This window comes from Histomonas meleagridis, assembly GCF_020186115.1.
Source record: "Histomonas meleagridis strain 2922-C6/04-10x chromosome Unknown scaffold_61, whole genome shotgun sequence".
NCBI lineage: Eukaryota > Parabasalia > Tritrichomonadida > Dientamoebidae > Histomonas > Histomonas meleagridis.
This window is the reverse complement of record NW_027150931.1, coordinates 1,002,823-1,022,835: the sequence shown is the minus strand read 5'-3', so window position 1 is coordinate 1,022,835 and position 20,013 is coordinate 1,002,823. Positions and strand designations below refer to the sequence as shown.

The window sequence follows — 20,013 nt, the reverse complement described above, 5'->3', positions numbered from 1 at the left end:
AATTTTATTTTATATCTGAGTAAAAAGCGAATACTGAAGGAAAAGTATGTTAAATTAAAATTGTTTCTTTAAGATCATCTTAGTGTTTGCACCTAGATTACTCAAATTAACAATACATTATTTTATTACCATATTATTACTTTTACATGGTAACTGGATTAATCATTTATATATTATTTTATAAATAAAAAAATAAATTAAACAAAATTTTGTTTAATTAACAAAGTTGATCTGATAAAATGATGGTACAAATGTTGTCTTTGGTATTCATGTATATAATTTCAGTTTGATACTGATAAATATGCTTACTCTATAGTTACGTTAACGTAAATATTTAAAAAAAAAAAGAAGGCAATGAAAAACATGTAGACATACAACAAAAACTCAAATAAATCATTAATTATATCGTTTATTAGCAAATAGAAATTTTAATATATTTTCAGCCCCAAAAATATTACTTAATTTATATTTGATTAGAAAATCGAGAATAAAATTTCTCCTAAGTGAAGTGAGTGAAAAATAGGAATATTACGAAAATTACAAATTTAAATCGAAAAAATTATTAGATATATACAATTAAATATGTTCTCTATGAAAAATGCTACAGTATTAGCTTAAACTATATTAAGGTGTATGTTTGCAGTTTTTTTTCCCGTATAAAGGTTTTTCATGGGAGCCTAGATAGGCTTATTATTTATTGAGAAAACAATTAATAATTAATAATTTTGACTGTTCTTGTGATGTTTAAGTGTATTTTAATTACTAATTAATTCCAGATATTTTATGTTACATAAATATGCTTGTAACTTTCGATTGAAATTGCTTTCCATTAATTAAGTTGTGCCACTTTATCACTTACATTTCTTAACAGCTTAACATATAAAAAATCTTTTGAACTCCTTGTATAGAGATAACATTTTAAATAAAAATCCCTTCTTGGATTTTGGTGTTGGATGAAATTGGTCAATTTCCAATTTCGTGTCGCCCCACATTTTTCAATTATGGACAATTCCAGGATTGAGCATCGAGAGGATTCCTTTCAATCTTGTCCATGGTTTAGGCTTGCCACAATTATAATGATAATTTTGAATTTATCAAACATCATTCATTGAGATATATGATATTTTTATTTAAGAATTGCAAATATTAGTAATATAATCACTAAAACTAAAAGCACAATTGCGCATATCCACATGCGCGACTTTTTCTGATAAGATGCAGCTTTGACAATATCGTTGTGCGCCACAACTGCATTATTTAATGCCGTTTCGATGCAGAAATCGATTCTGTCTGTGAGTTCCGAGTGCATTGCAATGATGTTACCAAGTTCAGCAAACAGATCGTGAACAACTGCAGCTCTCCGTGCAAGTTCCTCGATTTCTTGTTCGTCATCATGAAGAGTTATTCGTTCTTGATCTACGTTGTCAGCCAAAGTGAAATCATAGTTTTCAATAGTTGTATCGTTTGATTCATGTTGTGCAATATTCTTTTGCACACTGGCTGAAAATGTTTGCTGAGCAATATTATGCTTGAAAGAAAATTTGTTGAGTTTTTCTTTTAGAGAAAATTGAAGATTTTGAATAATAATTTTACAGTCTTCATTTTCAGACGAATCAAGTTCTAACATTTCACACGTTTTCTTAAGTTCTACAATTTTGTTATTTATGGTAGCGGTTAATGAACTTATCTTTTCATTGGTATCATCAACTATAAACGTTGGACGAAGAAATTGTTTTTGTAACTTACTTAAATTATCCTCTTCAACCTGTAGGTGTTCTATTTCATATTTTATGTTTCTTGCCATTTGAAAGTAAGGATTGAGGATAGATTCATTTGAAATTTTTGAAGATTTTGAAATGAGAGGAAATGATTCTTCTCCATTAGCATTTGCGTTTAAAATGGTTTTTGACTTAAAGTTTTTAAAATAACTTGTTTGGTCTCTGTTTGCTCCAATTGTTTGAAGATACAACCCAAATAATTCAATATAAAATTCATTCAAAAACGACAGACGTTAAGGGCACAGTACGACCAAATATGTATTGAAAATATTTTGGCATAGAACGAAAATATCTTAATTCATTTATACACAACATAAAAGAAATATCGAAATATAATTATTAATTTGTATGACAAAAGAAAATTGATATTTATTTTTCATTATCTAATCTTGCAATTTATGCAAATTAATTTGATGAAATATTTTTTTCCAAACTCCCAACTTGTTCAGATTTGTCACTTTTTTGCTTTATTTATTCTTGTGAACAATCTTGTTTCATCATTTACACAATCAACAATTTTTGTATCAAAATTGAGAGTCTTTTCTGCCAAAATACACTGGTTATTTTCATCATCTTCATATACATCATCATCTTCATATACACAAGTGAACACAAATATTATAATTTCAACTACAGTGTATACAAGTTCGCGTACATATGTTTCTTCTTATTACTATTCATATAAAAGTACTTTAACATCAACAAAATCGACAACATATTCATACACAACGACAGAAATAAAATGTTCTCCTAGTATGTCTGTTAAAAAATGTTACGATATGATTAATATTCTTATTACAACTAAAACATCGACATATACACACTCAAGAATTCAAATACAAACAGTTTCTCCTTCTTATATTCAAAGTTCATATCAATCTGTTACAACAGAAGTTTCATCAACTTCATCACTTACATATAAACAAATATCAACACAAATTATAACAAATGTGCCATCTCCAACATATTCCAACACATTATCAGAAACAATGATACCAAAGACAACATTTGTATCATCAATTACACTCACCAAATCGAATCATTTTACTTTATATCCAGAATTTACTTTATCAAATTCATTAACTATTTCAAGTTCTTTAACATTAACAAATTCATTAACCATTTCGACCATTATTACTTTATCTAATTCAATAACATTAACAAATTCAAATATTTCCTCAAATTCATTAACAGAATCATATTCACGAATAAAAGATTCATTAACATTTTCATATACATTGATTTATTTCTTGTCATTTACAGAAACAATCACCTTAATTTCATTGTCAACAAATTCATTTGTTTTATCAAGATTAAATTCTGATATTACTATATTACTCTCGAAATATATTTTTTATAATTTTTCAGTAATTAAGTTTTCTACTTATTTAAGCTTTTATTCTTGATTCTTTGTTTCTTATGTGCAGGACGAAATAAATGATAATACAATTAACAAAAGTATCTTGATTGGTATTATATGTGGCGCTGTGGTAATTGTTTTTATTATCATTGGAATTATATTTTTCCTTATAAGAAACAAAAATATTAAAACTGTAGAACAATCATCAAGAAGTCTTGAAGATGATAATGAACTTGTTATAGAAAGTACAGAAAGACCCGATTAAGCAATTGGAGGATTATTAGAAAATGAAAAAGATTTATGGATCTAATATAACGTAATTGAAAAGTATATATTTTTATGTACATTACGAATACTAAAAAACATGAAGGATTATCTCATTGTGTACTATGGTTTATTTGTTTTCAACTTAATAAAAAAAATTGATTTTTTTTTGCTTCAATTTTAACCTCAAATGACACTTTTAACGCTTTTCCGATCACAAAGAGTTTGATTCAATATTGAAATGTTTATTTTTGATATTAAGAAAAAAATAAACAGAACGCTTATTCATATAAACTTTTATCAGAAAAATTGAACGCTTTCACCATATCAACGATAAAAGACACTTTCCGAATGTGGCAGATAAACCTTTGGAATCCAAAATTCTTTTAAAAAGTTTACTTAAGATTGAATTTCAATCTAACCGCTTTTGGTCTCAAAAGCAAATGCTGTTTCTTCTGCCTTTTTTATCTTTTTCCTTGATTCAAATTTCGATTAATAATGAAACAAAAGTTACTGGAAATGACCTCTATGATGCATTTAAACAGGCAGAACTCAGAGAATTTGAAAAATTCGATGTGAACATATTCGGAGGAGAATTTAAAATTTTGAATGAAACTTATAAGAATCTTTCAGAATATACGAATAAGATTGTTAACTTTTTGATTGAAGAAGATGTTATAGTTCCAAACCAAACGTTTCAATATCCATTTTTAAATGCTTCTCAAAAACTGAGAAATGTCGAAATAAGATGTCAAGTTTCCTCAGTACCTTCAAATTTCCTTTCAAATTGTCCAAATCTTCTTGTGGTTATTTTAGCTCAACCAAATTACATAGGAAATTCATGTTTTGCCTCATCCAAAAACCTTCTAGTTGTTAACTTACCTAATGTTACCACTGTTGGTCACAGTGCATTTTCAGATTGTTTTAAACTTCTCCATATTCGAATTCCAAAACTTGAAACATGTGAATATGACACATTTATATATTGCCAACGCCTTATAAATGTGTCATTTGAGTGTCTTACTCAAGTTCCTGATCGAATGTTTTATGGATGCTCATCATTAGAAATTGCATATTTACCAAATATTCTATCCATTGGACAAAGGGCATTTCAAAATTGTCTTTCCCTTGAATATGCCAATTTTTCCGAGGTTCAAAACATTTCATCTTATGCTTTTTTTGGAGCACGTAGTTTGCAATGGATTGATTTACCAAAGTTAGAATATGCTTCCGGCGCATTCTTGGACACAGATTGTGTTTCATTATTTAACTTAACATTTCCAAGCTTGAAGGAGATTCCCGATAATGCATTTAGTGGCTTAACAAACATCGAATACATTTATGTCCCTAATGCGACTATATTTGGTTCTGGAAGTTTTAGTAATTTATTATATGATCCATTTATTCACTCAAAAGTTGAGCAAATGAAAGACTTTGTATTTAACAATAGTTCTAATTTGAGGAGTATAATATTTGAGAATTGTGTTGATATTGGAAACGATGTGTTTAATGATTGTCATTTTTTGACAGATGTTCATCTTCCTAAGTTAAAACATTGTGGTTCTTATGCATTTGCTAATTGTTATCGTTTGGTAAACTTAGAATTACCAAATCTAACGAATTGTGGAGATAATTCATTTGATTCTTGTACTCGATTATATAACATATCATTACCTATAATCAAGAACATATCAGATTATTCATTTAGGAGTTGTTATTCCTTAAAAATAGTTTCATTTCCCCAATTAGAAAGATGTGGAAGTTATTCATTCCAAAATTGTATTAATTTGGATATCATTAATTTTCAAGAAGTTGTATATATCGGAGAAGCAGCATTTGAAAATTGTTATAACATAACACAAATTTTGTTACCTAAGTTAAAAGATTGTAGTGACTCAGCGTTTTCTAATTTAGAGAAACTCGAAACTATATATTTACCAAATCTTGAAATCGTTGGAAATAATATATTTAATAATACAGTTAATATTAAAGAAATACTTTTACCAAACGTCAAAAGTATTGGAAATGATTTCTTAATGAATTCACATTATATTAAAAATATTACATTTCCAATTTTGGAATCTATTGGACAACATGCATTTGAATATTGTGAACGCTTAGAGACAATTAGTTTTCCGAAAATATCAGCTGTATCTGCGCATTTCCTATGTACATGTAAATCAATAACAGAAATTTATTTCCCTAATTTAACAAGTATCAATGAACATTTCGTACATTCATGTCCAAATTTGGTTAACATTTCATTACCGAAACTTGAGACTATCCAAGGAGTCTGTTTTGAAAATTGCTCAAAGTTAAGCGAATTAATATTAGAAGCTGATGAAGTTAAAGGTGATGGGCCTATAATCAAAGATTGCATCTCATTACGTAAAGTTGTATTACGAAATCTCGAAACTTCTCCGACAGGTTTATTCGCTTTAGTTGATAGTTTAGTCGAAGTTGATTTACCAATTTGTCATACTTCAAATGGTATGACATTTTCCGGATGTTCTAATCTTAAAACAGTTAATATTCCAACGTTAGGTAACTTAGCAGATTATGACTTCTATGCATGCTTTAGTCTTGAATCAGTTTCTTTCCCAGAAGTATATCGTGCATTAGGCGAAAGCTTCTTTGCTTATTGTACGAGTTTAGTACATGTTGAACTTAGTTGTTGTATTCGAATTGGGGAATATACATTCTCTGGATGTACTTCATTAAAGAATGTTAGCGCAGTAAGTTTGAACACTATTGGCGGAGGATCTTTTATGGGTTGTACATCATTAACAAATTTAACATTTTTGGCAGTGACGACACTTGAAGGCGGAAAGAATTTCTTCGGATGTGTTAACTTAGAATGTATAATTTTGCCGATTTTACATACTGTCCGTAATTGTTCTTTCGTCTTCGCGGGATGTGAAAAATTGGAAGTGTTACAATTCTCTTCAATCGTAATGGAATTTGACAAAACATCATTTTGGAATTTGTCTCAAAATATTTATTTGTGCTTGAAAGAAGAAAATCAATACGCAGTATATTCAGATAACTGCAGACAAAATAATGGAACAGATTGCGATAATTATTGGAATGGTATTAAAATTAATGTAGAAGATAACACGTTAAGAGATAAATGCAAAGGTTTGACAAATTTCAATAATGATAATGATAATAAGATAGTTATTATTGTCGTGTCTGTTGTCGTGTGTTTAGTGGTGGTGGTGACTCCAATTATATTATACACGTGTTACTTGTATAGGAAGAATAAGAGAGAAAAAGAAAATATCGAAAAAATACCGCGAGTGAAAATTTCGATTTATGATGGAATATTATAAATTAAGAAGTAAAGATATAGTAAAATGGATTAGTTAGAGTTTTCTTTAAAATTGTGTTTTTACTGTGTAAAAAATAGTTAGAAAAGGTTTCGCGATTTACTAATTTTTTAATTTAAAATTTTGGTTTTGAAAGTATTTTATTGATTATTAAGCTTTAGATTAACCTCATGGTATTTATGATGGTTATATTGTTTTTTTTAGAGGATACAATGGATTGGATTAATTTAAAATTTGAAACTTCGCTTTTTTAAAATACATATGAAAACAATCTTAGTTTAGTATTCGAAGATGATTATTGTGATCTTATGTTGGCTGATCAGCGGATTATTTAGCGATTAAGTTTCGTTTGGTGTGCCCCAAATTCCTCATCACCAATAAAATGGAATTCTTTGGCAATAGCTTCTCGACATTATCACACTATTTGCCAAAATCTACATCTGATTGGATTTTTCTTTTATCAATAATCCCAAAAACTAAAACATATTTTTGGATTTCTCGAATTTCATCTTGCTTTTTTGTAAGATCTTCATTAAAAATCAAAAAGCCAATTTTTTCTCTACTACTTTCTTTGTTCATATCTACACTGATTCCAAATATTTTTTCTATTCTTAGAAATCGAAATTTCGCCATTTTTGAAAACCCAAAAGAAGCACCTACGATTACATTTATATGGCTTTTCTTAAATTTTTCACCACGTGATATTATTTATAAAACATTATTAATTCTTAAACCGATACTTAATTTGTTTAATGCTTTCAATGATGCTTATAATCTTACAACCTGCATTGACTTGTCCATTAACTTATTTCCTAATTCATGGATAATCGTCATATTAATTAGCATATTAACAATAATCACAAAACGAATTATCGTCGGACTCATTTGTCAATATTCAATGCAAAAAGTAAATAACATTAGCCTTTCATTATTTTCGAGCATAATTGGAGCATTTTCATATTATTGGTTCACAGATTATGGCCATATTTCGAACGAAATTTGGTTCGATAGAGAAGAAATGCGACTTTTTGTAATTTGCGGATTTTTGGTATTTGAAGTCATTAAAATGATATTAAAAGAAAACACATTAATTCATTTCGGTAACATCATTTGTGGTTTCATTAGTAAATTCATTTGTTATTATGGAAACTGCGGAAATGTAATTTATGTTAAACCAAAAGAAAAAATTGAAGAAAATGAAGAAAATGAAAATAGTGAAAAAGAATATAAAGAAAAATTAAAAGAAGAAGATAAAGAGGTACATAAAAGAGTAACAAAGCAAAATAATCAAAAAAAGCGGAACAGCCCGAAAAACAAAAATGTGAAAAAAATGAAATATGAATAAAATATTTTATTTATTTAAATGCAAATTTTAATAATTATTTTATACTTTAATGGTTGCTAAGGATATTTAGCTAAATCTTTTGAAGAAATGTTTTTCAACGATAGAGTAAAATGAATGGAAAACCATCGTATTTATATTCAAAAACTGGAAGAATGAATTTTCATAAAATAGTTTAACTAAGAGGTTGTTTAATCATAAAGCATAAACTGATCCAAAGATGATCAGTACTTGCGCAATATAATATGTGGATAGAGTGCCAAATCTATGTGGTCTCTTGAATCCCATATCAAACACTGAAGCAAGAAGAATTGAATCAGATATTACGAAGAATACATATCCGACAAGACACATTATGAACGATGGGTGGTTGATGGGATATGTATATATTCGTGCAGCTGAACATATGGAATTGTAAATTAAAATGATGAAATAAAGAACAGCAAAATATTCACGTATCTTTTCGAACCTGAAGTGAGGAACAAAACAAAGGAGATAAAGAATTGGTATTGGAAGAATATATAAGAATAAGATCTTAGGAATCTGGAGCCAATGAATATCAAAGAAAATATTTAATGCTACATGACCAATAGCAAAAGAAAGTGCACCTAAAAATTGGAAAATAAAAGGTCTAGGAATAAGGAATGCATCACCTAACCATGTAAATAATGTATATGCGTACACTTGCCACGTAAACACTCCATTCAACTGGGTTGCTACAAGGAACACTGAAGGAACAATTAATAATTTTGTTATGATAAAAACAGTGAAATTTTTTCCAAAAATAGCACCCTTTCCACGTATAAGATTAGCTGACATAATTAAAAAATTTGCTATCAATAAAATTGTTGATGGTATGAAATATTGCCCAAATCCAAGTTCTTCTATCTTATCAAGCATTTCCACTTTTTAAAACGATGAACATTGAATTTTGAAAGCAAATAACAGTTATCCATAAACGATGTTTTCTCTGTGCAAACTTTTGAATTTTGGGGCGGCCCAAAAAATTCAATTGAAAAAATTCAGTCAAATACATCACTTTACGTTTAAACACATGTTTATATATAAAACACTCCGCATTGCAGAGCAAAGTTCATAGGCAGAATACAAATCAACCGTATTGGCATCTTCTAGATCAAATCAAAAACAATATTATTCGAATCAGTATTTTGATTATTATTTGTATTTTTTTCAGGCGTTCTTTCCAAATTTAAATTGTTCCCATTGTTCGTGTTTGTTGCATCTAGCATTGGTAGGTCAATTAATTGCTGATCATCAATGGGTTCGAACATTTCATTTTGTGGAACTGAAATTGGTTCGAACATATCACTGTTTCTTTTATTAATTTTTTGATCTGTTTTTGTTTTAACAGGACTAAAAAGTTCTATTGGCGATTGAATTTTTGGAGAATTATTTTCACTGATTGGTTCAAATAAATCGGATCCAGAATTTTCTCTTCGATGTGAAACATCACAAATATGAGGACTGTTTGAAATTGGTTCAAACATTTCATCATTGTTTTGATCAATGAAAATTCCCCTATCTTTGATTTCACTATCTTCGTTCGAATTATTGATTACGGAAAAATCAGCTCCTTCTATGGGTGTTATTGGCTCAAATTCATCATATAGTTGAGGATCCTGATTGTACTGTGGCGAGATTGGTTCAAATTCTGGTTGCGTTTGCGACAAGATGAAATCTCGACCATCAATTGGACTAAATTCAACTTTAGGATTGCCCTGCTGTTGACCAAACATGAAGTCACCATGGTCAATGGGACTAAACTCAACAAGTGGCTTGTTTTGTGGTTCCAAAGATATCAATTCAAAATCAACTTTTTGCCTAGGATTTCCTGCAGGAAGCTTTGCAAATCCAGTGTCACTGTTACACGTTGGGCTTGTTATAGGTGACATGTTTTTTGGTGGAGAAAATTGTATTAAATCATCAACATTATTTGTACTGTTTACGGCTTTGTTAAAGTTCTGATTGAACGGGAATTGGTCCAAAGTGTTTACGGTTGAAGAAGGTGGTTTTGCTCTTAAGTCATCAAAATTTGGATAAATCAATCCAGATAAAAATTGTGAATCATCAAGCTCTAGTAAATCTGTTGACTTTGCTTGCTTTTGTGGGTTTTCATTCCATTCTATTAAGTCTTCTGACATATTAAATGATAAATCTTTTTGTTGTTCTTTGGAAACAACTTTTAAAGGGTTAGGAATAACCTTTTCAAGTCCAACTGCAGATGGTAGAACAAGCTGTGTATTTGATACTAAATGATTGTAAATTGAATTTGCTAATAAATGAACTTCTTTTCTATGTTTTGATTTGGACCCACCGAAATACAAAAGAGAAATTGTTTCTATTTCAGGAATAAATGATTGTGCGTAAGATAAGTATTTATCATGTGCAAGTTCAAGGCAAGCATAAAGAACTTTTAAACACCTGAACACAACCGAATCATCATTACCAAAATTATCAATTGTATTTATTAAGTGTGTTACGACAAATTGACATTTTTCTGAATTATCTGCTGTCTTTAAAAGATTTTCCATCGAATTTTGGTTTGAGTTATGGGATGAAATTTCATCAATTGTTCGCTTAATTAAATGAGATAAAGATGGAAAGTTTGTGTGAGATAATTTGGACATGTTTGAGATTAAGTAAACTATTCAAAGAGTTTATAAAATGATTAATGCGAAATCGTATTTTTATAGGCTTGCAATTAATCATTCAATAAAAGAATTAGAAAAAATAATTGAAGCACCAGCACCAAATGCTGTTGCATTTCATCCTTCGTGGAATATTGATGGAAATGTTCCTATTCCATTCATCATAAATAATCAAATTGAAATTTCATTTTTAAAAGAAGAATTCATAAACTCATCTGATTTTTGTCAAATTCCAAAGACTGAGTTAAGGAGATGTCTTATTCCTGTCGATGGATTTTTTAGAATCCATAATCATAGAGCATTTTACTTTTTTAAATCAAGTTTCCCAATATTGTATCTACAAGCTATTCTTTCTCCAGATAATAAATTACAAATTATTTTAGACAATCTTAATTATAATGAAAACTATTTCAAAAGTTACCTACCGATTGCAATGGATAAAGAAGAAGCCATTTCGTGGGTCAATTGTTCTCACGAAGATTTACCATACAGATATATAATTCTCGATTTTTATTCTGTTTCATATTTCAACATTGTTAACGGTCACACAGGAAAATCATGCATTGAGCCAACATATAATACAAATAAACCCAATTATTATCAAGATTTACAATCATTTATAAAATCAGAAGAAAGTAAATTAATGGAACATTTTAGTTTACCATGAAGATTTGATCTAATGTTTTCCGATCAAAAACTATTAAAGAATAATATAACATTTTATCATCAAAGGCATTGATAAACATGGTTTAAAATATATGTATTAATAAAAATTTATCTCAAGAAACATAAAAGATTTTGAAAGTTCTTAAAAGTCGTTTTGTGATTGAATTGAATGCTTTTTGATCGTTACTATTTATCGCCATTCAATTTTTGATTTTGTCATAACGACGATACAACGGTTTTATTCAAAAATCAGCTAAGCTCTGTAAAGCAATATGGATGAAAAGCTGGGTCATCCTCAAACATTTATAAAACAGAGAGACAAAGAAAAGTTTTATGGGGCTTCTGCTGTTCGACAAACTATGCTAATTCGGCCTATGCAAGCTTTATTATTTTATAATACACTAGATATTTCTAAAACAAAAGAAATTTTATTAAGCTTGTTTAATTCAACTCCACCATTCTTAGGCAATAGAACCACTCTAACCGGATTTCAATGGATGGTTCATTGTTTATTGAATACATATGGAATTTCAACAACTTTAAATATAGATCAATTATATATTGAAGAACTCAAGAAAAATACAGATCCCAAAAGTGTTGAACAAATAAGACATTCCAAACATTTTTCAATGAAAGAAATTGAGTTTTTTATCTCATTTTCCAAACAGAATCATCCGTTATTTGAAGCTATGATTCATATATTTTCATCTTCCATAAGGTCTACTGGATATGATTTAATTTTCCAAAAATTTGGTATTCAATCATTTCCTTTACTAGACCATGAATTTATTAATCGGATTATTCCTACAGATCTTTCCAAAATTACACCCTCAGTTTTATTTGAAAACCATATTTCTTACATATGTACAGATTTATCAAAAAATTATCAAAATTCATTAGTTGTATCTAAACTGTTTTCAGACGTCAGCAGCGAAGATTATGTTTCTTGCCTTGCCAATGGATCATGTATTTTAAACAAACATTTTATAGATATTATCTATAAATCAATTTTTTCTTTTTTCATGAGTAATGAACATTTAAAAAGCCTTCCAATCAACAGTAATTTCCCACATCTTTATCCGTGGATACTTGTAGCTGTTATTTCCAAAAGAATAAATAATAATATTTCATCAATTCTCCCAGAAATTGTAAAATATATCGACCAAGATAGCTCAATTGCTTCTAATTTTCTTGTTAGAATGAATAATGACCTTATTTTTATGAAACAATTAAATGATATAACAGGAAGTATTATTGAATGGTCAAACTTACAAGATTGTTCATTACCTTTTTATTTGATTTCATCTAACCTTCTTAGTCCTTTTAATCCGCAATTTTTTGCGAATTTATCTAAAACTCAATTATCAATGATATCAGATGATCATCGATTTATTGATTGTGATTTCATGAATTCTTATTATGCTATCAAAGATGCATTAGATTTGATCCATATTGATGACGAAAATGAGATAAATGTTCTTCTAAATGAAATAAACGAAATCATTTTAGCCATCAAGAAAAAACCGACAAAGCAGTCAATTTTGACAAGTTTATTTTCTATCGTCTTTCTTCAAGAAGATGGAAAATTTATTTTTACATTAACAAAAGCACAAAAATTATTATCTACGATTTTATTATATTCACAAGAACCAGTTCTTAATAAAGTTCTTAAAGAAGCATTAAAGAAGATGCAAATTTTACGATGTGTTACAACTGAAGATTCATTAGAATCAGTCACAATTTCAATGAGTTCTCTATTAGTTAAAGCATTATTACAAGGCGATACATTAATTGCAGATTCTGTAGCATCAATAAATAGTGAATTACAATCATTACTAAATTTATATAAAATTGTAAACAATTATAAAAACACAAAAATTTTAGAATCATCACAACCACCAATATCATATTGTGAAATTGGTTTATCATTTTCTAATAAAGAATCATTAAATTTAATTAATGAAACAAATTTGTCAAAAGAAGTTAACGTTCTCATTCAAAATCGAATGAAAAACGATAAGAACGATATATTGAAAATAATTCCAAAGTTTACAAAGCTCAAAGAGATCACCAAACAAATTACACATTTTACGTCATGTGAATTTGAGCCAATAAATTATAAAAACAAAAATGATAAAATGTTATCAACATTTTTAGATTATTTAAATAAGTTAATACCATTTTTATTAAATTCAGGAATATCGAATACAATTTTTGACGCATTAACATTACAACATAAAGACATAATTATAAATTTATTAAAGAAAAACAAATTTGAGGAAGCACAAATTATCTCTAAATTATATAACATTAATATTATTGATTTTGTATTACAGACATCTATCAATGAAAAAGATTTTGTTTATAATTTGTTTAAAGATTATCCACTTTTGAATGTAACGTATTCAATTTTGATAGAAAAGAAGAAACCACAAAACGTATCAAAAATAATTTCGAATTATTTTGATAAATTTATTCAAAACACAGAAACAACAACAAACGAAATGAATCTAAATGATAAATTAGAAAATTGTTTTAAAGATCTTACTCAAATTGATTATGAAACAATTATAGATATTAGTTATATTATTAATGAAAATGATTTTGTTTCAATAGTTACAAAATATTTACCAGAAATTGATATTTTAGAGTTTATTGATAAATGTTTAGTCAATTGTTATTGTGATGTGACATTCTATGAAAAAGTGAACACGTTAGGAACGATAGAACGACTTCACATTAAACCGTTTCCTCCCTCAGAATGTCTGAAGACGTTAATTACAAATCAACATTATAATGAAGCCAAAGAATTTCTTAAATATTATTATTATGAAATCGACACGATAACAATTATACGAAAAGAGATATTAAACGAGTTAAAAAGTGACAATTATCCCAAAGAATTATTTGAATTAATTAGAAATCATCAAAACGAATTAATCCAAACATTACCCATTAAATATCAAACGTTATTAGAACAAAACCAATTAAGTCATGAATACAAAGTGCCCAACACATGGGATATATTCACGGCTAATCCAATATTATTAATCAAGAAGAACATTAATGATATTACTAATGTTAAAACTTTTTTAACATTAAATGAAACAATTGATTTCGATATCGAATTCATTAATATGATCAAAACTTATGGAATAACAAAGAATGACTCAATATCAATGAATGTTATAGAGATACATAAAATTATTCATAACTTTCATACTGTATTTCGGAATCATGAAAAAGTATTTCAATGTTTTAATAACATAATGATAAACTTTATCGAAAATATGAACATAAACAATTCGAATAATGAAATTCGAATCTGTAATGAAATGATATTAATTCGAAATTCATATGAAGAATATAAAATGATATTAAATTCATATCATATTAATATATTTAATGAAATATATCAAATGATAATATGTCTCACTGAATTTATTACGAATTATTTATGTTGTCATTATCATTATGAATATACATTTAAAGATTTCCAAACAAAAAACTTCGCGGAGAACTTAAATTTCATATGTTATAAATATGATTTACCTGAATTAGCATCAAAAATAGCAAATTGTTGGCATATAAAAGATAATGAAACACGTGAAAAGTATTCATTGATATGTTTCAAGTTAGGCAAAAATGAAGAAGGTTTATTATATGCACCAAATCGAAAAAGAACTACTTCGAAAGTTAGTGCACAACAATCATCGAATTTATCACATAAAATCATTTCATTATTCTCATGTTCATTTATATATGAAGATGAATTCATCGCAACACTTAGTAAGACATTTCGAATTCAACCATTTTTATTAGAGTTTACTGATTCATCGAAACTTAAATCTTATCATCATAATTATATCAACAAAAACAAACATATAAATTATAAAAACTTAAATAAAAGTTCTCAAAATATCTTAGATAATAAGAAAAATAAAAATAATAATGATAATGATCGACCTCGTGTACATTTTAAATTGGAAAATAATGTAAATATTGATAACGTATCAAAAATTTCATTAAATCCATTACCACTAAAGGAATATGACTTTTATACACCACATTTCTATTTAAGAATTGTGTCTGTAAGTAAAGGTTTGGAATGTCCGAACCCACAACATGCAAAAATTTTAAGACATTTCTTAAGAACTCATTCGAAAGTGAATGATCAAGTGACTTATTTCGTATCTTGTGGTAACTTTCAAAAGGCTTTTAAGTATATGAACTTGCAAACATCAGTACAAGCAAAATGGAATATATTTTTCGAATCGATTATCATCCCAACTTATTCGTATAATTATCAATCGAGAATGAAATTCCGTATAAGAAAAGATGACCCAAACTTAAGTTTATATGGTTCATATTTCGAACGACTTTTACAATTTGCAATCAAATATGATTTGTTACATTTGCAACTTGAAATAGAATTAATATTAGAAAGGAATGAAATAGTGATACAAACTGCTTATAAATTAGCGATGAATTCTTTAACGCCTCATGAATCTTTAACATTTTTGAACATAATGGCTGACGCAATTAAATCAGAATTAAACGCTGACAGCAGTCAAAAGAATTCTAACATCAAAAAACCGCCAAATAAAATATTTTCAAAAGAAGATTTGATGAAATTGAAAAGCGATAACGAATTATACATTGAATTTTGTAGGTATTGTAAACAAAACGATATCATTGAATTATCAATGAAAATGTTTCAGTCAAAATTGTATATCGAAACGATCGTCGTGTTCCTGTTGAAACAATTCCAATTTAAACTTGCATTTAGAATATGTGACAGATTTAAGTTGTCATTACATTCTATTGCGAATAAATTGGCCGACGTTTTATTTAATGAGGAAACAGATACAATTTTAAATTTTGTCAAGAAATTAGACGATGAAGCAAATAAAAATGTTTTTGAACCTATAATTAGTACAATGTTAATGAGATTATATTATGATTTACAAAATATAAAATTGACAAATGAAATTATTGATAATGCAATCAAAGATAAAGACTTCGAATGTAGGTTACTGTTGCAATTTATGGATGTCGAAAAGGCATTCCAATTGGCAAAAGAGGAAAAAATTACACATTTATTACCATTGATTGGTCATATTGCACAATCATTAAATATGGGCGTGGTGGTGAATGAAGTAATCAGGACACTGTCAAAGAATTAATAAAATATTATCTTTCTTGTTTATATTTTTTTCAAAAAGATAACTAATTTCAAAAGTGACAGTTGTTTGATCCTATCGTTTGGGGTACCCTTCAAATTTTACTGTTTGCCAATGGAAAAAACCGCCGATATCGAAACGTTTTTTCTTCAAAACGAGCAAACTTAATCCCACAAGATAATTTTTGGATGATAATGAATTTCGTGAAAGAATTCACCAAAGTGCATTTTCAATTTATTATAATGAATTTAGTGAAAGAATTCACCAAAGTGCATTTTCAATTTATTATAATGAATTTAGTGAAAGAATTCACCAAAGTGCATTTTCAATTTATTATAATGAATTTAGTGAAAAGAATTCACCAAAGTGCATTTTCAATTTATTATAATGAATTTAGTGAAAGAATTCACAAAGTGCATTTTCAATTTATTATAATGAATTTAGTGAAAAGAATTCACCAAAATGCAATTGTAATTTATTATAATGAATTTAGTGAAAAGAATTCACCAAAATGCAATTGTAATATATTATAATGAATTTAGTGAAAAGAATTCACCAAAGTGCATTTTCAATTTATTATAATGAATTTAGTGAAAAGAATTCACCAAAGTGCATTTTCAATTTATTATAATGAATTTAGTGAAAAGAATTCACCAAAGTGCATTTTCAATTTATTATAATGAATTTAGTGAAAAGAATTCACCAAAATGCAATTGTAATTTATTATAATGAATTTAGTGAAAAAGAATTCACCAAAAATGCAATTGTAATATATTATAATGAATTTAGTGAAAAGAATTCACCAAAGTGCATTTTCAATTTATTATAATGAATTTAGTGAAAAGAATTCACCAAAGTGCATTTTCAATTTATTATAATGAATTTAGTGAAAAGAATTCACCAAAGTGCATTTTCAATTTATTATAATGAATTTAGTGAAAAGAATTCACCAAAGTGCATTTTCAATTTATTATAATGAATTTAGTGAAAAGAATTCACCAAAATGCATTTTCAATTTATTATAATGAATTTAGTGAAAAGAATTCACCAAAGTGCATTTTCAATTTATTATAATGAATTTAGTGAAAAGAATTCACCAAAAATGCAATTGTAATTTATTATAATGAATTTAGTGAAAAGAATTCACCAAAATGCAATTGTAATATATTATAATGAATTTAGTGAAAAGAATTCACCAAAGTGCATTTTCAATTTATTATAATGAATTTAGTGAAAAGAATTCACCAAAGTGCATTTTCAATTTATTATAATGAATTTAGTGAAAAGAATTCACCAAAGTGCATTTTCAATTTATTATAATGAATTTAGTGAAAAGAATTCACCAAAATGCAATTGTAATTTATTATAATGAATTTAGTGAAAAGAATTCACCAAAATGCAATTGTAATATATTATAATGAATTTAGTGAAAAGAATTCACCAAAGTGCATTTTCAATTTATTATAATGAATTTAGTGAAAAAGAATTCACCAAAGTGCATTTTCAATTTATTATAATGAATTTAGTGAAAAGAATTCACCAAAGTGCATTTTCAATTTATTATAATGAATTTAGTGAAAAGAATTCACCAAAATGCAATTGTAATTTATTATAATGAATTTAGTGAAAAGAATTCACCAAAATGCATTTTCAATTTATTATAATGAATTTAGTGAAAAGAATTCACCAAAGTGCATTTTCAATTTATTATAATGAATTTAGTGAAAAGAATTCATCAAAGTGCATTTTCAATTTATTATAATGAATTTAGTGAAAAGAATTCATCAAAGTGCATTTTCAATTTATTATAATGAATTTAGTGAAAGAATTCACAAAGTGCATTTTCAATTTATTATAATGAATTTAGTGAAAGAATTCACAAAGTGCATTTTCAATTTATTATAATGAATTTAGTGAAAAGAATTCACCAAAATGCATTTTCAATTTATTATAATGAATTTAGTGAAAAGAATTCACCAAAATGCATTTTCAATTTATTATAATGAATTTAGTGAAAAGAATTCATCAAAGTGCATTTTCAATTTATTATAATGAATTTAGTGAAAAGAATTCACCAAAGTGCATTTTCAATTTATTATAATGAATTTAGTGAAAAGAATTCACCAAAATGCAATTGTAATTTATTATAATGAATTTAGTGAAAAGAATTCACCAAAGTGCATTTTCAATTTATTATAATGAATTTAGTGAAAACTTATTTGAACTTTTATTGAAATGCATTTCATTCGATTGCTATGCGATTGGTTCACCATTTTCATTCACGTTATCCTTCGCATCGTATCGCGAGTTGGCTGCAACTTGCACAAAACTTCCTTTCTCGCGCATTTCTCCAATAACATTTTCACTAATTTTCGCGTAACTGTTATTCGACAAGTTGACTGCGTAAATATGCCCTGCGCCAATAGTGTTCCGCGTGATATCTGCTTTACTTCCATTCGTAACGCGAATCGCCGAACGGCCGCATGACTGAAACTTCGAGTTGTTGATCTTGAGGAGTCCCTGGTGATCGACTTCGATGCCGTAGTACGGAAAGTTCATGAAGATGCACGAATCAATAACAACATTCAACGATGTGATCTTAATCGCTATTTGCGACGTCTGAAGAATTTTCTTCGAATCGTTGTTCCGCGTCGCACCAACAAATGTACTTCCGCTAAATTTACTGCTGCGGCACTTTTGGATGTAAACAGAAAAACTTTTGCCGCACGTGTAGAAGTTGCTGTCGCTGACGTTCAGTTCGACGCCTTGACCGTCGGTCAGAATGGCGCGTTCGCTGCATTTAGTAAAGATGCATTTGTTAACATTAAAAATAGAACTTTGCGTACATTCAATCGCGGAGTAACACTCTTGGCAACTAATCCCATTAATATTAAAATTACTATGCTCAAGACCCATAACACAAAATTGCGCATTGTCATTAAAGTCAACTTGTTCTATATTGATATTACTATGATCACTTCCAACAATACATTGCGTGTTACGGCGAAAATGACAATTATTTAATGTAATGTTCGCGTTGCCTAACGCTTTCAATGATAACTGATTGAACTCCCACGTGCAGTTCGTGAAGCGGCCTTGGCTGTCTTCATTAAATAGAAGCGCCTGTTGCTCTGCTTTGTAGAAGTGCGACCCTGTGGCTTCAAATATGCTATGATTAATAGAATGAATTTGTAACGATTTGTTCCCATAAACATTCGAATCTTGCAAACGAATCAAACACGTTTCCTTGTTAAAGATACCAAACTTTTCATTGTTATAAATGCTCGTTCGAATCGCATGAACTTCTGACCCTTCCATGCAATAAATACCAAATTGCTTGTTCCCGAAGATTTCTGAATCAATAATTCGAACTAATGAAATACGGTCTGGAACTTGTTGAACATTATGCATGACGCAAAGTC

At 28.0% G+C, this 20,013-nt stretch overlaps 4 protein-coding genes across 4 annotated transcripts; 1 reads left to right on the top strand and 3 right to left on the bottom strand.

Moving 5' to 3' along the window:
* Positions 1-1,126: 1,126 nt before the first annotated feature.
* On the bottom strand, positions 1,127-1,804 carry GO595_010371 (syntaxin-16; the record flags this gene model as incomplete). Its single annotated transcript, XM_067913042.1, has 1 exon — positions 1,127-1,804. The coding sequence occupies one exon, from the start codon at positions 1,802-1,804 to the stop codon at positions 1,127-1,129; it is 678 nt and encodes a 225-aa protein (XP_067769109.1).
* A 4,090-nt stretch (positions 1,805-5,894) lies between these two features.
* On the top strand, positions 5,895-6,734 carry GO595_010370 (leucine-rich repeat domain-containing protein; the record flags this gene model as incomplete). Its single annotated transcript, XM_067913041.1, has 1 exon — positions 5,895-6,734. The coding sequence occupies one exon, from the start codon at positions 5,895-5,897 to the stop codon at positions 6,732-6,734; it is 840 nt and encodes a 279-aa protein (XP_067769108.1).
* A 2,469-nt stretch (positions 6,735-9,203) lies between these two features.
* Positions 9,204-10,625, bottom strand: GO595_010369 (uncharacterized protein; the record flags this gene model as incomplete). The annotated part of the gene is made up of 1 exon (XM_067913040.1): positions 9,204-10,625. One exon carries the CDS (start codon positions 10,623-10,625, stop codon positions 9,204-9,206), a length of 1,422 nt encoding a protein of 473 aa, XP_067769107.1.
* An 8,219-nt stretch (positions 10,626-18,844) lies between these two features.
* On the bottom strand, positions 18,845-20,002 carry GO595_010368 (uncharacterized protein; the record flags this gene model as incomplete). Its single annotated transcript, XM_067913039.1, has 1 exon — positions 18,845-20,002. The coding sequence occupies one exon, from the start codon at positions 20,000-20,002 to the stop codon at positions 18,845-18,847; it is 1,158 nt and encodes a 385-aa protein (XP_067769106.1).
* Between the last annotated feature and the right edge of the window lie 11 nt (positions 20,003-20,013).